Here is a 19287-nt window from a genome sequence, read left to right on the forward strand (position 1 = left end):
TTTTGATGAAAACATTCCAGGATTATTCTCCTTATAGTGGACTTCAATGGAGCACCAAACGGTTGAAGGTCAAAGTTACAGTTTCAGTGCAGCTTCAAAGGACTTTAATACCAGACGAGAAATAAAGGGTCTTATCTAGAGAGATGATCAGTCATTTTCCAAAAAAATTGAATGCATATGCTTTATATAAACAAATGATCACCTTCCAAGTGGTTCCGCCAAAACCGCACTTTCGTATTCTTCAAAAAGCTTGTACTGTATGTCCTACGCCTTCCCTATTACTTCCCTTACGCTTCTACTTGCGGAAAAAATGGAACTGGCGCTGCGTTCGTTCCGGGGGCTGTGGAATTACAACATAGTGAACATTCAGCACCTTTGGAAAAATACACATGTAGTTTTTTATACCTTCTTACTGCAATATAAATTCAATAACATTGGCAGACAGTTCCAGTATCCAGTAGGCTATTCTCTTCCCCAACCAACTGGACAAATGCAGAATGAGGAGTAAAGTTTTGAGTTCTGATGTGTAAATATCAAGAACAATTTGATGACCCCTTTAACACACACACACACACACACAAAAAAAAAAAAAAAAACGAACAACAAAGATACTGATGATTGCACAATTCAAGGGTGTCCAATCCTGCTCTTTGAGGGCCACTGTCCCACCGAGCTTAACGCCAACCCCAATTAAACACACCTGAACCTGCTAATCAAACTCTTACTGGGCATACTACAAACTTCAAGGCAGGTCTGTTGAGGCAAGCTGGAGTTTTTCCAATCCCAAAACAGGAAGTCTGCTGAAGGAGACACAGAGGACTGAGACTTTGAAGAATAATTTTAATATTTCCTTTTGATTTGCAAGTTTTAAACATTCAGTTTGTATCAATTATATTCAATAAAGTAAAAAAGAGTGAGTTACACTGATGATTAGGCAGCATTGTTGATGTAAAGAAAATTGTGAACTAGTAATTGTAATAATTGGTTACACATAAGTGACTAAGAAATCTGTATTTACTATTTGATCCAGTGATTACATTCATGTTCTCTTTTTAGTGAATGGAAAGCAGAGATCAGAGGTGTGAAAAGAACCCGAACACGTAAAAGTACAGATACCTTACAGTGAAAATGACTCCATTACAAGTAACCAATTCCAATACAATTTGAGTAAAAATCTTACCCCCAGTTTCACAGACAAGGCTTAAAGGATTAGTCCACTTTCAAATAAAAATATCCTGATTATTTACTCTCCTCCATGTCATCCAAGATGTCCATGTCCTTCTTTCTTCAGTCGAAAAGAAATGAAAGTTTTTGACTGCCTTCTACAGGTTTGAACTAAATTGTCATAAACAATATGCTAGTGCAAGTATATAACAATTAGTTCAAACTTTGACCTGTGGAGGGCAGTAATACTCTTAGCAGTGTCTACACTGCTGGAATTCTAATAGAGAAGAAGAAGAAGAGAGCTAGTTCAAGATGAGATTTTTAGAAAATGACCGATCGTTTCTCTAGATAAGACCCTTATTCCTCGTCTTGCATCGTTTAAAGACCTTTGAAGCTGCACTGAAAACTGTTATTTTGACCTTCAACTGTTTGAGGCCATTGAAGTCCATTATAAGGAGAATAATCCTGGAATGTTTTCATCAAAAATCTTAATTTCTTTTCGACTGAAGAAAGAAAGACATGAACATCTTGGATGACATGGGGGTGAGTAAGTTATCAGAAAATTTTAATTTGAAAGTGAACTAATCCTTTAAGCTAGTCCTAGACTAAAATGTATTTTTGAGCTTTTTTAACTCAAAGTAACTTGCACTAACAGTGCCATTGTTTTATCTCAAGATGTACACCAGTAATGTTTTTTTTTCTTTCTAATGAACGTTTATAAAAGCACTTAAATGTCCTAATTGAACTAAGGCCTCTAAGATCTGATTTTAACAGTACTTAAGTATTTTACTCATACTGAATGTAGGCTCAAAGATGCACTTGTCCTCAACACCTTAAAGACATGCCAGTGAAAATAAGAAACAAATGATTTGTAAAATGAGATATCATGTTTATTTTCTCAAGTCAAAATAAAACTGAACACCTCAATATTGCAATAAATCAAGGTCAACACAACAGCCTCTTAAACGTCTACAAACTCTCAAGTCTCAGTTAACCTCAACTTCACAAAAAGGCCATGTCTCTTCGATATAAAGGATAAATAAAATAAAGAAAAAAATTAATTAGTCAAAGCCTTCTTGCACTGGATGTGCTGGTTTCTGCCTCATCACCAGTGCGGTCATGACCTCGTCTCTTAAACACCTGCAATTCAGCAACTACCTGCTAATGCTCTCACATTCACCTAAAGTAACTTTCTTGACTAGTTTGGGTGAGTAAAGGCAAAATGCACAATATATAGTACTGTACCTTCAATGCCCTGTAGATGGCGATATCGCTTCTCTATAGCAGAAACAAACTGCTGCAGAAAAAGTTAGGTGCCATGCAAAATATGTGTAACTGCATTACTCAAATGTATTGGAGTAAAATGTACATTTCAAAAATGTAGTCAAGCAGAGAATAAAAGTTGCAAATATCTTCGATACTCAGTAAAACTACAAAGTATCCAAAAAGAAATACTTTACTCCACTGGCAGAGATAAATCAGGACAGTAAATCACTGTAAAAGCATAAAACTCAACAGCAGGACCACAGTTTTGTCTCACTTTTTAAGGTTCATATTTAGGAGCAGAACATTCACTGTATTGTGGGGGATTTTCTGCAGGATGAAGAGGCATGGAAGAGACGCTGACCAGAGGAACCTGCAAAAAAAACAGGTGTGCCATCAGCTTCACAGGTTATTTATTGATAATACTAATCTTGAACATAGTGTGTGTGTGTATATATATATATATAATCAACACTAAACACTAATTTGTATCCATTTTACACAAAGTCCAATTAGACCGGGGCTACAAGCTTCTCTTACCTCTGACTGGTTAAGATTATGTGTCTGATGGGACTGTGGAATTACAACATGGTGAACATTCAGCACCTTTGGAGAAAAGCACATGTAGTGTTTTATACCTTCTTACTGTGATATAAATTCAATAACATTGGCAGTTCCAGTATTACAGGTTTATAGACAGAACTGTATTTCAAATGGAAATGGAAAAAGGGAAAGTCTAAAATTCTGCTGAACAGGGGTGCGTTTCCCAAAGCGAACTATGGTTGCAAGTTCCGTCGTTACCAATAGAGTTCAATGGGACTAACGACCATGGTTCACTAACGATGCTTTCGGGAAACTCACCCCTGTTTAGGTGTGGAAACTTGTGCCTTTGTGCTGATTTTTGAAACTGAAAAACTACCCATCTTTCTGTCAATCTGCAATGTCCTAGCAAGCACCCAGAACACCGTAGTGGCCACTCATCTTCTAGACCTGAACACATGACTCACCTGAGAAGAACAGCAGGCGTTGGCTTTACAGGCAAATGCTGACAGACAGATGGAGATGATGAACTCAAGGAGAGTGAATACCAAAGTCACACCAGATATCCCCAGAAAGAGTGTCTGAAACAAACCCAAACAAACCACTCATGATTAGCACAAATATTAATCAAATAAATGATAGTTAATCACACTGGTATGCTGGCTGAAATTGCAGAATGTACAGGTTCATATGGTAATATAACATAAACTAGACTGAGTTTACAATTAATGAGTAATATCAATGCCTTCTTATGTTGTAAAAGATCAATAATAGTAGGAAGTCTCTTAGATCATTCTATTAAAAGCCAGTAAAAAAAGGGAACGGACAGGTTATTTCAGATTACAGCTAGACTTTAACAACTCTACTGACAACACAGTGATCTTATAGTAATTACTAAATAGAAGTGAATAGAAAAGTTAACATACCCTATAGTTGACCTCCAAATAGGAACAGTCATAATCATAGCAGTAAATGTTCAGTCGTCCTACGGACAAATCCAGTGAAAGTATAATAATGGAAATGCCTGCAGTTATAGCACTTATGATGCTCATTCCAAGTGAACCTTTCACCTATGGGCAGAAAACAATAACACAAAACAAGTTAATAAGTTTCCAAGCACTTTACCTAATGTGTTAAAGCAGATCATGAAACAATATACGGAGCACATATATATTTATACATATATGGAGCATTTGTCTGAAAGACAAAACCAAAATTTTCTTTTAGCCAAACCCATTTCAAACAAGGTTATCTTATTATATTAGTGTTACCTTATAGATAATACCTTATAATGCCTTGAGATGTCTCTTAACCTTTTAAGACCTGAAGGTTTTTTAGAGTTTTTTTTTTTCTGAGCGACACACAAAAAAGTAAAGACTCATTACTCCGTAACTGTAGCAAGGAGAGTCAAAAGGTAGGTATCATTTGGTAGAACACTTTTTAGAAAATATAAATTACATTACATTTGGACATTTTCAGGCTGAAAAACTGCTGACAAAAGACAAACACTGCATGAAAAGAGCTGTATCCGGACAAATATGGGATGGGAAATCCTTGCTAAACTTGAAGTTTCCCAAATGTATGAGGCAGACTGCTTGGAAAGGTAATATGCGAATGTAAACTCTGTAAAACTTTCAGAAACCTGATGTATGTGGATGTATACAGGAATCGGTGAAAGTTTCCTAGGAATTCTCCCAGCTAGCTGCGAGGAGTGGTGGCTGTGAGGTGTGAAGGGTTTTCATATGTTAATGACTCGCAGGAGGTGCTGGCTTTGTTTTCATAGCCAGGTCTGGGAGGGGGGTTAGCCATTGTGTTGAGTTGCACTACACTATTGTTGCAGCTAACGTTGCATTCGGAGGAAAAAGTGGACGGGAGATGAGTCATCTTTAGCCGTTATTGGCATATTTATTTTTTCTAGCTGCCGACACATCAGTCTCACGGTCAGACGGCTTCTTTTTCTTTTTTCAGTAAGAGAGAACCGTAAAACAACCGGGACAAACATAATAATGCAAACGCGTCTTCTGTAGCTTATACTTTAGTGCCCCCTTGTGGCTTACACACATGCATAACACAGGACAGTATTACATCAATATACAACTGAGGACATAATGAACATATTATAACACATTGTGTCAGTGTTGGGGAAAGTTACTTTTAAAAGTAATGCATTACAATATTGCGTTACTCCCTAAAAAAGTAACTAATTGCGTTACTTCGTTACTTTTTATGAAAAGTAATGCGTTACTTTACTTTTGCGTTACTTTTTCTCACCAGGGCTGGGCTTGCTTGTTTGTTTGTTTTTTAATAACAACAAAAACATTCTAATTTTGGCAAAAAGGCCCTTTCACACCAAAAGTGAAATCAATAAGCCTTAGGCTGAAGGAAAAGCATATTTACACCTGTACAGTAGAGGGCGCAGCTCAAACAAATCTTTCAGATGTGCTGCCGTTCTGGATTTAAGAAGAATAAGATACAGTAGAAGGAAGTTCTAGTTCTTATTTCTAAATCTAATCTAAAGTATTTTTTGCTTATTAGTATGGTTGAATTGAAGGTCAGCAGCAAAGACATTGGTTAATAATTGAGATTAAATACATAAAGTATATTTGTGTAATTTAATATAGTTAATTATTACAGGTTTGCAAAAATTCTGAGATTGCATTTCACTGTTTTTATTCATTTTGAGGAATACTGAATGATTTCGTGCAAGTGAGATGAGTAAATGCATGTTCACATTTAGTCTAGAACTACAATAACCATCATTGCTTACACAGCGCACACAATATCTCTGCACTGTATTCCTCTCAACATGGGGACAACATGTCAGTCAATAAATGTGAAAAAGTAACTTGCATTACTTATTTGAAAAAGTAACTTAGATATTTTGTTGTAAATTGAAAAAGTAATGCGTTACTTTACTAGTTACTTGAAAAAGTAATCTGATTACGTAACTCAAGTTACTTGTAATGCGTTACCCCCAACACTGCATTGTGTGCCTATACTAGAAAACTAACTACTCTGGCTTTGACCGTTCATCCTGGATCCCACACACTTCAGAGGAACACAAGCGGTATGCTAAAATGACTGAGAAAGCAACCACAAGGGCAGCCAAAAAAAGACTGGAAGAACATGAGAGTGAGTACATTATGACAGTTGAGTACAGTTGAGTGAACTATTGTTTTAAGTTTGATACATTTCTGGGTGTTTTTTTAGTGGTTAACACAGTTGCTGGATTCCAGGTCCAAGGTTGTTCAAACAGATGCAGAGAGAGAGCTTTGGCAGACTGCAACGGTGGAGCTGATGTCTGATGAGGAGGATGCCATTGTTGACGGAAGGCCAGTGTGGATTGTGAGGTCTCCATCTCACAGGAACCCACAACTGTCAGAACTTTGTCAGCAGCTTCAGCGCAGATTGTAAGCAGACATGTGCTACACTCTTTTACATCATCAGCGTGTTAAGGCTAACGGAAATGGACATGATGGACCTTCATTTCTTGAACTTTAAACTGCACTGGCTTTGCAGTTTTAATAACTGCACCACAAATTGCACATTTGTTCACTTATTCTCTTCTGTTTTGTCTTATTCTTACTCTGTATACTTATTAGGTTAGATTTATTTAGTTTCATATTCTGCAACTTATTTTTTTTATATTCTTTGTGTTTGCTGTGTTTGGTTAAATTTTAAATACTTTGCTGTGTGTACATATTAAGTTAAATTTATTTAGTTTTATATTCTGTAACTGTTATAATATTGCTTGTGTTTGCTGTGTTTGGTTAAATTTTATAAAAGTACTTTTTCCCCTGTACAGGTCCTATATAGTTTTCTTTATATATTTAATGCTTTAAGTGTTTGGTTTAATTTTAATTAAAAGAAATTCTAAATCCATTCTGTTTTCCATTTTGAGGGGGTTGGGTTGTATAGTGGGTGGGGTGATTAAGGTTTATAAACATAGCTGGCCAAAACCAATCAAGTCACTATGCTATGAGGGCTTGGGTTGGGCTAAATGAAAACCGTGACCAATCAAATACTAGTATCAGGAAATTGACAGGGTGCTGTCTCAATAGTTTTCAGGGTTTTGGGTGGGTTTTTGTTTAAAACAACCAATCAAAGTTGAGAAAAAACACCAATAGGGACAGCAGAGGTGTGTCAAGGTGTGAAGTGCAAAGGGCTCTTGAGGTGTGAAAATGTCTCCTGACAAAATTCTTGAGTGGATTACTTGCATGGCAAAAAATGGCTGTATGTACCACAGTAATATCCCTTCACCAGGATACATCCAAATTGGTATCATTACGGAAGTATCCTAACTTGATGGAATTCGATGTATACACTCTAGTAGATACGTCCGAAAATCAGTGGTGTATACAGGAGTTTCCTAGTACGGATACACCTCTTTTCATACAGTGAAAAAATTTATATTTTTATAATTTTTAATTATTTTTTTTGTTTAACATGGAATAACTCAGGAAGGCAATAAGATCAGAGAAAAAAAATATTTTTGGTGATGCTCTCCTACATGTGAGCTGCATCTGGTTCAAATTTTGTGGCATATAGTTAAATAAAGTGTTATTCATTTTTTCGCAGCTAGATGGCGCCCAAGGACGGAAAACGCCTCGGTTATGTATATAACCTTGGTTCCCTGTGATGTCACTGACCAGGAACCATAGAGCCAGCCCGAAAACACTCTCATTCAGCTTCTGAAAACTGAAGCAAATCGCTTACGGGCATGACGGGAGTATGGCAGGGTGACGCAGCGTCTCGTTCCCTATTCAGGGAACTAAGGTTATATACATAACCGTGGTGTTCCCTTTCAAGGGAACTCGCGCTGCGTAGTCGCTATGGGAACAATAATCCCAACGTCGCCATATGAGCAAGTGACCGTTTGTGTGAGGCCGAAGTGCACAACTCACAGTAACACCTGTGCCCCTGGAGTGGAGCCGAGGTCAAGTTCATAAAACCTCACAAATGTGTGCGGTGAGGACCAGTCTGCCGCATCACAAATGTCATTTAGGGAATGACATCCCTGAAGCCTTAGAGGCAGCCATACTCCGGGTCGAATGAGCCCTAACAGCCAATGGTGAAGGCTGTCCAACTGACTCGTAAGCAAGTGAGATGGCCTCAACCACCCACTTGCTCATCCTCTGCTTGGATGCTGGGAGACCCTTCCTAGGTGCTCCAAAACATACAAATAGCTGTTCAGCTTTTCTCCACATGGCAGCTCTGTGGACATATGCATCCAGTGCCCTAACCGGACACAGCAGATTAAGCTTTTCCTGGTCCCATGATGCCTCTGGTGGAATATGGGCACCCAGCACAGTGCCCTGAAGCGGAGCCCCGGCAGGGAACGATTGGCATGACTGCAGAGAGAGCGAACCACCCTCGGGTGACATGCGGGAAACTACTGCTGAGGGAAACTACCTGAGGGAACCGAAGACAAACAGGCACCGTAGAGAGAGATGAACGGCATTTGCCTCTGGAGGGGACAAACCTCAGGATCCTGACTGCTCTGGCATCAGGATTTCCATTATAATATTAGGATTTCAATTAGCCATTATGCACCACACTCAGAAACATATCAGCCAGTATCTCCCCAACGATAAAACAAATCAAAATTCCTTTGATAACTTTTTAACACTAGGGTCTGGCGATGATGTATGTAAGTTTAGTGTGAACTGAATGTATGACAATTATAATCGTCACTAAAGATTAGATACTATAACAGATGGGGTGGGACAACAGAGTTGGAGATCCACGTGCAGGCTTAATTAAAATGAGCGTAGTCGTACAGGCAGAGGTCAAACAACAGCAAACAGAAACAAGAGTGCAAGGCAAAAGAGTAATCCAAACACAGGCTAAGGTCAGGCAGCAAACGATCATGAAAAAAGAAACAGTCCAGGTTCAAAAACACAGGTAAGGAACAAGGAGACAATATCAAAAACAAGGCTAAACAATACTCAGCAACGTGTGTCTGAGGGAGTGCTTATAAAGGGTTCCTGATGGAAAACAGGTGTGAGTGTGATCAGTGTCTATCTGGGGAATTGTGGGAAATGTAGTCCAGAGTGAAGTGACTGTGTGTGTGCAATGAAAAAGTTTTAAGTGGTGAAACGGAGACCTCTGGTAGTCAGGGGGCCAAAACTGATATTAAAACTTTGTCAGACACTTTTTGGTACAAGCATACAACCTAATTTACCTAATTAACCTAGTGGTAAAAGCGGATTTTTTTTTTTTTTTTTGCCTACTATAATTTTGGGTAAATGTGCAATATAATCCAATTTATGTGCAAGCATGATCATTAAAAAATAATAATCAATAAATACCACAAGAGTATCACACCACAAGGGGCACTGCTGTGTCAGCACAAAAGTACACAATCATAACCTTTGATGAGCAGCTCTACTGCAAAGTTACTTCACTCGCACCATCAAAAAGAGTGTGAGGATATTATTATTCTCTTGGGTGGCTTTCATGTGCAGATGAACATTTCAACACCATCTTGCTGATTCTGGACTGAGGGACATTCTTGAGGAAAGTGGTCTGTCCGGAAAGAACACAGCTGAAAACATAATGAAGGGAAAGGGATGGAACGGTGTAGCCCGTGCACACGAACTTGCATTTGAAGCGCTTTGGAGAATACTGTGGCCAATCTTTCTGCAATGGGTGGATGACAATGATAGCACAATAGACAACAGTTGCTTTGAGTTGGCAGACGCACTCTCTGAAAACATACGATGTGGAGATATTGAGGCAGCTGCAGCATGCTATGAAGATCTTGTTCTGAAAGTTGGAGAGGTTCAAGATCTCCTTGCTGAGTTTGACAAGGCTAATGAAGACAAACCAACATTTACCTTCTGGCGACAATACATGGACCTTGTGTCTATTCTCCTGGCATTCACACGGGCACTGAGATGTGGTGACTGGAAGCTTTACATGTCGGCCTTCAAGAGCATGATGCCCTGGTTTGCTGCATATGATCACACCCACTACACAAGATGGGGTGCTGTATTCATAGCAGACATGGAACATCTGGCACAGACGGCGCCACGGGTCTACCAGGGCTTCCTGGTATCATCATATTGGTTCCCCGTACATTCATGCATTGTTTCTGTGCAGCCTATAACTGTTGCTTTGTCATTAATGTTAAACAACAAAACACAGCTTTAACACTGATTAATCAGTTTAATTTATACAGCGAACACTATGCATGTAGTGAAATTATACCTAATTATTACATTTCTGTACCTGAATACTACAATTAGATCTAACTTTATATGTAACTGTACTATAGTATTTATTAATGTTTTAATGTGTGTATTCTTATTTTTACTGTCTGTTCGCTTGTCTTTGATAATGTTTTAGTTAGGCTAATAGTTTTTGCTGTGGTATCGAAGTACTTAAAGTGTTCTTTAAGTAATAAATGAAATGCAAAGTTACATTTGTCTCAAAACCCCTATTTTTATTTTATTTGCTGATCTGAAAAATGAGCCACAAGTTACTCGGAAACCGTGATATGATTCAAACCGTGATTTTTGAGATTCATTGCACCATTACAGCAAATACTAGTCAATTCATAAAAATGGGTGTTGGCTGAGTGACCAATCAACTAATATCTTTGAAATGCGTTGACGAACTGAAAATTCTTTTGACAACTTGATGGTGTTTGGACCCCTGAAAATACAAAGCGATGTCTACATACCAAACACATACTGGAGGTGCCTTTGCCATGGAGTGCATTTTCTGCAGCAATGCTCAGTGATCCTGCGATAATGTACTGAGAGAAGAGATAAAGGAAGCTTCAGTTAGAATATTTAGCTTATAAAAGACAGAACTGTACTTAGTTGTGTAAAGTTTGCTCACGATAAGAGATCCCCAGTAAGGAATACCACTGGAGACAAAGATGGATATTGCACCGACTGTACACACAATGCCAAGCAGGAGAATCAGCAGGCCGATCATTATCTGGATAATCTGAGTAAGACCAGAAAATGTATAATATATATATATATATATATATATATATATATATATATATATATATTGCAGGTTAATGTTATATATATTGCAGGTTAATGTCTCAACAGTTAATGTTTGTACTACTGCTTTTTTGGATTTGTTCCTGTACATTTCCTCCTTCACACTGACAGACACATATGATAATCAATTATTGAAAGATTTCTTACCCCAAGTGCTTTTGGTTGTCCTTTCAGAAATGCATGAAGTCCTTGAGGAAGTGAAGCTGCCTGTGGGATATGAACATTCACTGGAGCATTTGTCCCTCTTTCAGCTGGTGCCGTTTGTTCTGATGGCTGAAACTGGATGACCAGCGTCCCAGAGTTTGTGGGTATGACGGTACTGGACATTCTTGTTTCTGAATATGAGATTGACCTGTACAAAATCACAGTTAATCAAGACATGAAAAACCATGTGAAGAATAAGAATATAAAATAGATTTTCATAAATATTCTTACCTGTGTATTTATTAAAATATTTTATGTTAACATACATTATTGTAATAAACAATCAGTGGTCTTCATATTCTGGAAAAACGTATGCAGTTAATGCAGTCATGTCACAGAATTATTGGTAACTAGAATAACTTTTTACAGATATTATATTACAAACAAATCTTGTTTAAACTGATCTACAGCATTTAACAATTGCATTTACAAAAGTGCCCAACTTATAAATCCATGAATTACTAAATAAAGGAATAAACTACTCATTAATAAAATTTGCAGACATATTGTAAAGATAGTAATTTGTGTGAAGGTAATCAAATGAGATCTATTCTGTTTTACTAGAAAAAAGGTTGTTTTTCAGTTGTTTTTTCACATTTTGCTGTGTGTTTTTATAGTTTACTCCTCTGAGAAAACACATCCTGTGTTATGAAACTGTTTCCCAGAATTAAAGATAAGTGGGTGGAGCTCAGATGGTTATGAGGGGCAGCACAGCTGCCCACTGTTTCCAGGAAATCAAGCCTGAAACTCCACTGTAATAAATATTACCATTCATAATAATATGATTAAATTAAATCTTACTTAATTTGGCTTAGTTGTATTTTATATAACCTGCATGCTGGTTTGGAAACAGGCTTGTAAATAATGTACAAAAAATGATCAGCACAGCCGTACCGTATTTGTTGTTTCTACATTATTTAATTCACTCAAACCACTTTATTCAAAGATGATGAAGATAGAAAAGAGTTTTTGAAGCTTTTCTATTATTGTTAGTTTGTATGGTAGAAATTGAAAATGGTAGAATGGTAGAAAATAATAGAAATTCTTGTAAGACTACTGAGAAAATGTCTTTTTGGTAAGACGACTTACATTTATGTATAATTTGAAAAAAAAAACAGCAGCTAACATCAGTGTCCTTAAATTTACTTAGAAAATGTTTAACAGGGTAGAATTTCTGTGTTTTGGTTAAAGCAATTAATCTTTCCTTATTTGTAATGAAAAACTCATAATGTAAGTAACACTTTCCCAGAGTCATTAACAAATTTGGCCCAGTAATCAGTAGTGCAAGACTTACCTCTAATATGCTGTTAAAAATGAAGTGAGGAAGCTGGATCTATATGCTGATTAAAAGCTGTTCAATAATCCATGAGAGGAAACAGCAGGAAGTCAAGGAATACAAGCAACAGCCGATGCGAGACAATGGCCAACACAGGACTAAAAATACTGGAGGGAAAACAGGGAGAACTTGTGCCAAATTAGGGCGGGGAAACAGTAGAAGAACTACAAAGACCAAGTGCAAGACTACTGTAAGGCCCGCCTAATGGGTCCAATGACGGTTTCCCACAGGACAGGGAAGGTTTAAGCGTGTATGTCTTTTCAGCGTCTCTATGAAGTTCACTTAATTTCACTCGTTTAATCTGACTCCAATTTCAAATGATTCTTACACTTAGGTTGTGTTTCCAATTAGAAATTCATCATTAGTTATGCATTAGTTTAGATATTTGATGATTCTGGATATTCCATATTTCAATTGTTCAGTCATTAGGGACCCGATGCCGCACAGAGATACTCGCCCCGGGATTTCGCGGTAAACTCACGGACATAAACTCGCCAGTCTGATCTTCGTCAGAGGGTGTAATAAGTTGGCTAATACCTTTAGTCGGTTGCCTACTGCTCACTCGAACAAAAGTGTATTTTAATTTAGCCACTTCCATACAACTTGCTAAATCAGTGGTAAACAGAAATCAAAAGGTCTTCAGATGAAGTGCCTACTGCTCCTTCATTCATGCGCCTTCAGTTTGTTTTACCCTGGACACAGATTTACGGTAGCATTAGCCTCCCATAATTTACTGGTAATAATGATATCAGGAGAATCCAGAGTAAATCAAATATAACATTTTATTTGTCAAGTAAAAATATATCATGCCAATTACATTACAATTAGACAATTAGAAGCCAATTCAGAAATGTTAAATGCATAACATCGATTACTCAAAGAAATGCATATATACACAGTGATGGGTGAATGTCTTCAGACATTCACCCATCTCTGTATGGGGGTTCTGGTTACAGAAGGTCCCACATGACTGCTTTGCTCTTTACCTTTTATACCAGAACCAGAATAAAAGGGTTGTAAATATTTACTATACCAGCACCTGTTTTGGGGGAGAGAAGTGGGTTTTCACAAAAGGCACCACCCAAAAGAGGACAGAATTTTCCTTAGTTTTCAATCTTCTTCATAATTCTAGTGACTGCTGTGAAATTGAGACCGTTTTACCAATCGCACTGAGACAAATTAAATGATACCAAACATGAAAAAGGAAAAACAATAGATACACAAGTTACATTATATGTTTTGAATAACTTTCAGTGACTTGAGGCAGGGGGAAGGAGAGTTTGTGTGTGTGTGTGAGGGGGGGGGGGGGGGTGTTGTCCTTTTGGAGTGGGGGCAAGGCGTTGTCCATTGCTACTTCTTTGAGATCTTCTTTCCAGATTAAAGTTTTATTACTTTATTGCAGGACGCTTTATCTCAGTTTTTGTTTAGCAGGAAAATCAAGCCTTACACTACAAAAGGACAGGAAATCATGAACAATACAAAATACTAAATAAAAGACATAACATTAGTGCAACACATACTCCTCAATCTCATCATAATATATCTCTGAGAGTTAAACATCTGACAAACTAAAACCAAAAACACAGGTATTCACTCAGCTGGTGTTTATTGACAAAACGGCAGTGGTAATGCAAACTGGTGAGCAGGTGATTCAATGATAAGAGCACAGGTAACCGACAGTCACACTTAAGCTAGTGTTGTTCTTCTTTTGTAGATAGGATCATGCGACACACAGGCTGATTGCTGGTCACAGGAATAACAGTGCGTAGAAGATGACAAAGGTAAGTCTGCATTCAGGTAGGTAGTCGGGCAAGTACACTCTCAAGTAGAGATTTATGTGACTTTATAGGGAGCTTGATGGAACTGACAGGTGCAGCTGGTTAGAACTCGGGTGATTTTAGTTGTTCCAAATAAACTACAACTGTGGAGGAAAACTGTTCTTGTAGATCAGCTTTCAAAACAATAAAGCATGTGCAGGAAAAGCTTATACCTTCGCTGACAATTTGTCTGGTAAATTCCACAAAGTAGGTATTTTTGAACTGTTATTGGATGTCAAATTGAATATGGCAAATGCTACGCCCCCTGTGGTATCGTGAGGGGAACCTGAGAGAAGGGGCAGAAAGAGGGCCTCTGGTTCATGTGCGGTTCTCTAATAAGCCACACCAGCTTATCTCTTATAAACCACACCGCTTATTGCTTATAAGCCGGTTTGTGTACGGCATGGGCTGTGGCTGACAACAGCCTTCAGTAAACAACCTTTGCTGTCAAAAACTCCTCATCCTTGTCTGAGAACGCTACAGTATTATTTAAAGTAGAAGCATCTAGAAAATTAAGACCATCTCTTTTAAGTGAATTCATAAAAACAGTTTTATGAATGTAGAACACACGATTTTTACTGGGTAAATAGGTAAAATCTGATCAATACTAAATGTACAGCATATGTAAGAACTCCTGCTTTTGACAGAAGATCTCTACCTATAAGGGTCAGGTCAGGTCCAAATATTGAATTTGTTTTTTTTTTTTCAGGTATTTACCAAAAGATATTCAGTACAATTATAGTTGTATAGCTATGGTGGGCTGAAAGTGCACTCTCCCAGGTTTAATTTGAGAGTATTTACATCCAAATTGGAAGAAGGGTTTAGGAATTACAGCTCTTGAGAGTAGCCACCCCCCAAGTAATTTGACAATTGAATCAAAAGCTGTTTCATGGACAGGTGTAGGCCATTCCTTCATTATTTATTGATCAATTAAGCAATAAAAGGTCTGGAGTTGATTCTAAGTGTGGTATTTGCATTTGGAATCTGTTGCTGTGAACCTACATCATGCGTTCAAAGGAGCTCTCCATGCAAGCCAAACAGGCCATCATTAGGCTTCAAAAACAACAGTAGTAGATGATCGCAGGATCATCTCCATGGTAAAGAAAAACCCATTCACAACATCCAGCCAAGTGAAGGACACTCTCCAGGAGGTAGGCGTGTCATTGTCAAAGTCTACAATCAAGAGAAGACCCTACCACCCACACTGGATAGACGGTACTTGGGTACTGCAAGCAAGTTTTCAGTGCTCGATCTCAGAGTACGGGCAGGGACATAGGGGATAATCATTTCGCAAAGGTAGGAAGGTGCTAAACCATGACGAGCCTTAAAAACTAGAGTAAGAATCTTAAACTGGATGCGGTAACTAACAGGGAGCCAATGTAGTTGCTGTAAGACAGGGGTGATGTGAGCTGATTTTTTGGTAAAAGTGAGGACCCGAGCAGCTGAATTCTGAATGAACTGCAAGCGATTTATGACTTTTTTGGGTATACCATAAAGCAAGGAGTTACAATAATCAAGACGTGAAGTTATAAAAGCGTGAACAACAGTTTCTGCATCTTTGAGATTTAGTGAGGGCCTTAAACGGACAATGTTGCGAAGATGGAAGAAACAGGACTTGACAAGCTGATTGATGTGGGGTTCAAAACTTAGCCTAGAATCGAACAACACACCAAGGTTTCGAATAGTGGAAGAGGGTTGAACCAGGACACCGTCAATGTTAACAGAAAAATCATGTTGGGTGAGATCAAGGGATTTAGGGGCTACCAGCAGAATTTCAGTTTTTTCCATATTCAACATTAAGTAGTTTTGAGCCATCCATATTTTGAGATCGTGTAAGCAAGATGTTAAGGAAGGGGGGATGGGGGGATGGGACAGAGTTAGGTTGTACAGTGAAATAGATTTGTGTGTCGTCAGCATAACTGTGAAAATTAAAGCCATGGCGCCGGATGATCTGACCTAGGGGAAGTGTGTAGATTAAGAATAAAAGTGGACCAAGGACAGATCCTTGAGGCACTCCACGGGAGAAGGTGACAGAATGAGAATTGAATTTGTCAATGCTAATGAACTGTTGCCTGTCTGTGAGATATGAATTTAGCCATTTTAAAGGCGTTTGTGAAATGCCGATTGCAGACAATCGGGACAAAAGTACAGAGTGGCAGACGGTATCAAAAGCTGAACTCAGGTCCAAAAGGACCAGAATGCTGAGGACACCAGAATCAGAGGCGAGGAGGAGGTCATTCACCACTTTGAGAAGAGCAGTCTCTGTACTGTGGAGGGGGCGAAAACCAGACTGAAAGGGTTCCTGCAGATTATTTTTGTCCAAGTGAGTCAACCACTTTTTCTAGGAATTTAGACAAAAAAGGGAGATTGGAAATTGGTCTAAAGTTACCCAGTACTGTGTCATCAAGGCCAGGTTTTTTAAGTATAGGGGTGATCATGGCTATTTTCAGTCCAGGTGGTACATAACCAGTCATAAGGGAACTATTTATCATGTGGGTGATAGGTATAATGAGGGAAAGGAGAAGGTTTTTGAGTAGATGTGTTGGTAAAGGATCTAACTGGCAGGTGGAGGAGTTAGAGCTCATAATCAGTTGTTCAACCACAGATGTATTGGTGAGAGTAAAGTTAGAGATTGGGTAGGGTATCTGGAAAGTAGAAGTTTCTGAAGGAGTTGAAGAAGAGAAAGATTTATAGATATTGTCAATTTTGTGTGTAAAGAATGTCAGAAAATTTTCACAATGGACAGAAGAACCATTAAGCAGTGGAGATGGTGGTTTAACAAGTTTGTTGATCTCAGAAAAAAGGGTCCTGGGTTTACACTTTGCTCTGTTTATAATATTAGATAAGTAAGTAGCGCGTGCAGTGTTAAGGGATTTTTTATATTGTGATATAAATTCAGTGTAGAGGGTAGCATGGGCAGGAAGACAGGTCTTCTTATAGAGATGTTCAAGGCCCCTAGCCTTCGCTTTCATTAATCTGAGCTCTGGGGTGAACCAGGGGGAAGAATAAGCTGAGGGGACAGTTCTTGTCTTTAACACTCTGAGGTCTGAAAACGCGCCGGCGCGTTTTGCAGGTTTTTTTTCACATTGCAGCAAAACAGACTTAAAATACTCCGTCATTTTTTGTCATAGAGACATAAGTAATATATCAATTGAAACTATAAAATATCTTCTTTTATTTGTATACACTCAGAGTAAAAACACAATGTTGTGCTTTTTGTAAAATAAAGAAAACTAACATGATGCGTGATTTCTCCTCTCCCTCTGAACGAAGTCCAATCTGATAGTTCTCAGAAAATGAACTGTAACTTAGTGAATACTAATCACAGAAAAGTTAAACTTATGTCTAAAAAAACGTTAAGATGTCAGGTTTTAAATCATTTAAATCAAATCGAAAACAAACCTTCTGTGTTTATGTAATCTGTATGACAAGAGAGCCATGTCAGAAGTCCGTGATTCAGCTCATTATCTGCTAATGCGGCCACGCCCACGGAGCCAGCGCTATTCAGACGCAAATTCAGAGGCAATATATAGCATGCATTCATCAATACATGTCTCGTCTCAATCGTGTATTTATTGTCTTGAAAAGTGTTTATCTGGATGTAAAAGTCATGGTTAGGGAGCTCTAGAAGACATGCAGTTAGTTCCTGTTTTCTTTTCTTCTACAGATGAATTTTAGATGAGTTTTTGTTTCTTTAGCGCCCTCCGGCTGCAGTATGAATTGGAAACTCCATTCATGGAATAGCCTCTTCTTCTTTTAGATGAATTTGTGGACTAAAAATGCACAGAGAGCGCCCTCCGACTTCAAGGATGAATTGAAAACACCAGCGCTCGTAGTAATGACAATGAATATTAAATAAATATAACTCCTCTGTATAGAAAATTGACATAAGCATATGAGAATCCAATATTTCTCCAAATGTGCATGCTTTTAAACTAAAAGCCTATATTCAGACTCTTTGCATCACAGAAATACATTATATTTTAAAGTATAACATAAAACCATTACTTTATATTGTAATAATATTTTTCGGTATGTTTCATATATCATGATGAGCTTGAGACATCACAGAAGGTTTTTTTCACAGCCTACCTGACTGAAATGCCTCATTAATATGCAAGTCATTTCAGCTCATTACTATGCAATTATTTTATCTTCTCAGGTGAGAATGGCCCATTATTCAGTGGTGATTCACGCCTCCATGCATACTGTGTTTCTTGGCAAAAAGTGTCTTACAAAAACTAAATCAATATATTGTTTTATATGAAGGAGTAGGCAGCATAATTTTTACATAATTTTGAAGCAAAAACTCTAGTCTACAACCTCCAATACCCTAAAGTATTGTAAACACAGATTTACTATACTTTTTTTGGCCTTATTTCAGTGACTTAAGTTTTTTGTTTTTTCAATAACCACGCATAAATGTTATTCCTTCAAAAACACAAACATGTACATACATGTTCCTCACATATTATTGTAGCCTAGTTTATGCTGAATACAGTGTAATGACACTTTTTCCATTAATATGTTTATGAACAACTGAAAAAAGTACAAATGTCAGGGCATGTCAAAACTTCTCCAGGCCCCAAATCAGCCTCAGACTCCAGAGGGTTAAGGAGTCGCTGGGGTTTAGCCCAGTGCAATTAGTTTTTGTACACAATGAAAGGGGCCCACTCAAAATTTTGAAAGAAGACTGGCTATCTAAACAAAGATCAGAGTGCAATCTGGTGGTTTATGTCAGTTCCTTTCGAGAGCAACTGCATACTCCCTGCATATTAACTTAGATTGCTCTGGAGATTATGCAAGTAAAAAGGAGAAATCTTTTTGACAAGAATGCAGTCTTTCATTTGTTCTCCGAGGGGGGCAAATGAAATTGATTTTACACTCTAAAAGTGTGAGAATTCTGAAAAACTGACATTAGCCAAGAATGATTACACTA

At 38.0% G+C, this 19287-nt stretch overlaps 1 protein-coding gene and 1 long non-coding RNA gene across 4 annotated transcripts; one reads left to right on the plus strand and one right to left on the minus strand.

Annotated features, from left to right (window-relative positions):
- Positions 1-280: 280 nt before the first annotated feature.
- On the minus strand, positions 281-12808 carry LOC125246330 (membrane-spanning 4-domains subfamily A member 8-like). 3 transcript variants are annotated; one of them, XM_048157291.1, is made up of 8 exons: positions 12490-12800; positions 11139-11343; positions 10816-10926; positions 10655-10729; positions 3894-4037; positions 3435-3548; positions 2968-3033; positions 2042-2800 (listed from the first exon to the last, which is right to left on the minus strand). In XM_048157291.1, the coding sequence occupies exons 2-8, from the start codon at positions 11316-11318 to the stop codon at positions 2708-2710; spliced, it is 783 nt and encodes a 260-aa protein (XP_048013248.1). In that variant the 5' UTR covers positions 11319-11343; positions 12490-12800; the 3' UTR covers positions 2042-2707. The 3 variants fall into 3 exon arrangements, with proteins under 3 accessions (XP_048013250.1, XP_048013248.1, XP_048013249.1); XM_048157292.1 differs by lacking the exon at positions 12490-12800 and adding an exon at positions 11427-12465; XM_048157293.1 differs by lacking the exons at positions 2042-2800; positions 2968-3033 and adding an exon at positions 281-373 and having other exon boundaries at positions 12490-12808.
- LOC125246378 lies at positions 4045-6623 on the plus strand. Its single transcript, XR_007179824.1, has 3 exons — positions 4045-4570; positions 5970-6099; positions 6204-6623. It is a non-coding gene; the product is annotated as an uncharacterized LOC125246378 (long non-coding RNA).
- Positions 12809-19287: the final 6479 nt, after the last annotated feature.

Source organism: Megalobrama amblycephala, linkage group LG14 (assembly GCF_018812025.1).
Source record: "Megalobrama amblycephala isolate DHTTF-2021 linkage group LG14, ASM1881202v1, whole genome shotgun sequence".
NCBI lineage: Eukaryota > Metazoa > Chordata > Actinopteri > Cypriniformes > Xenocyprididae > Megalobrama > Megalobrama amblycephala.

What these genes read in the sequence shown, in the direction of transcription:
- LOC125246330 (XM_048157291.1), bottom strand. Translation starts at nt 11,318, where the DNA reads ATGTCCAGTACCGTCATACCCACAAACTCTGGGACGCTGGTCATCCAG. An exon ending in GACAACCAAAAGCACTTGGG is followed by an intron (nt 10,927 to 11,138) that starts GTAAGAAATCTT and finishes GGTCTTACTCAG; the next exon opens with ATTATCCAGATAATGATCGG. An exon ending in ACGCCTGCTGTTCTTCTCAG is followed by an intron (nt 3,034 to 3,434) that starts GTGAGTCATGTG and finishes TTTTCTCCAAAG; the next exon opens with GTGCTGAATGTTCACCATGT.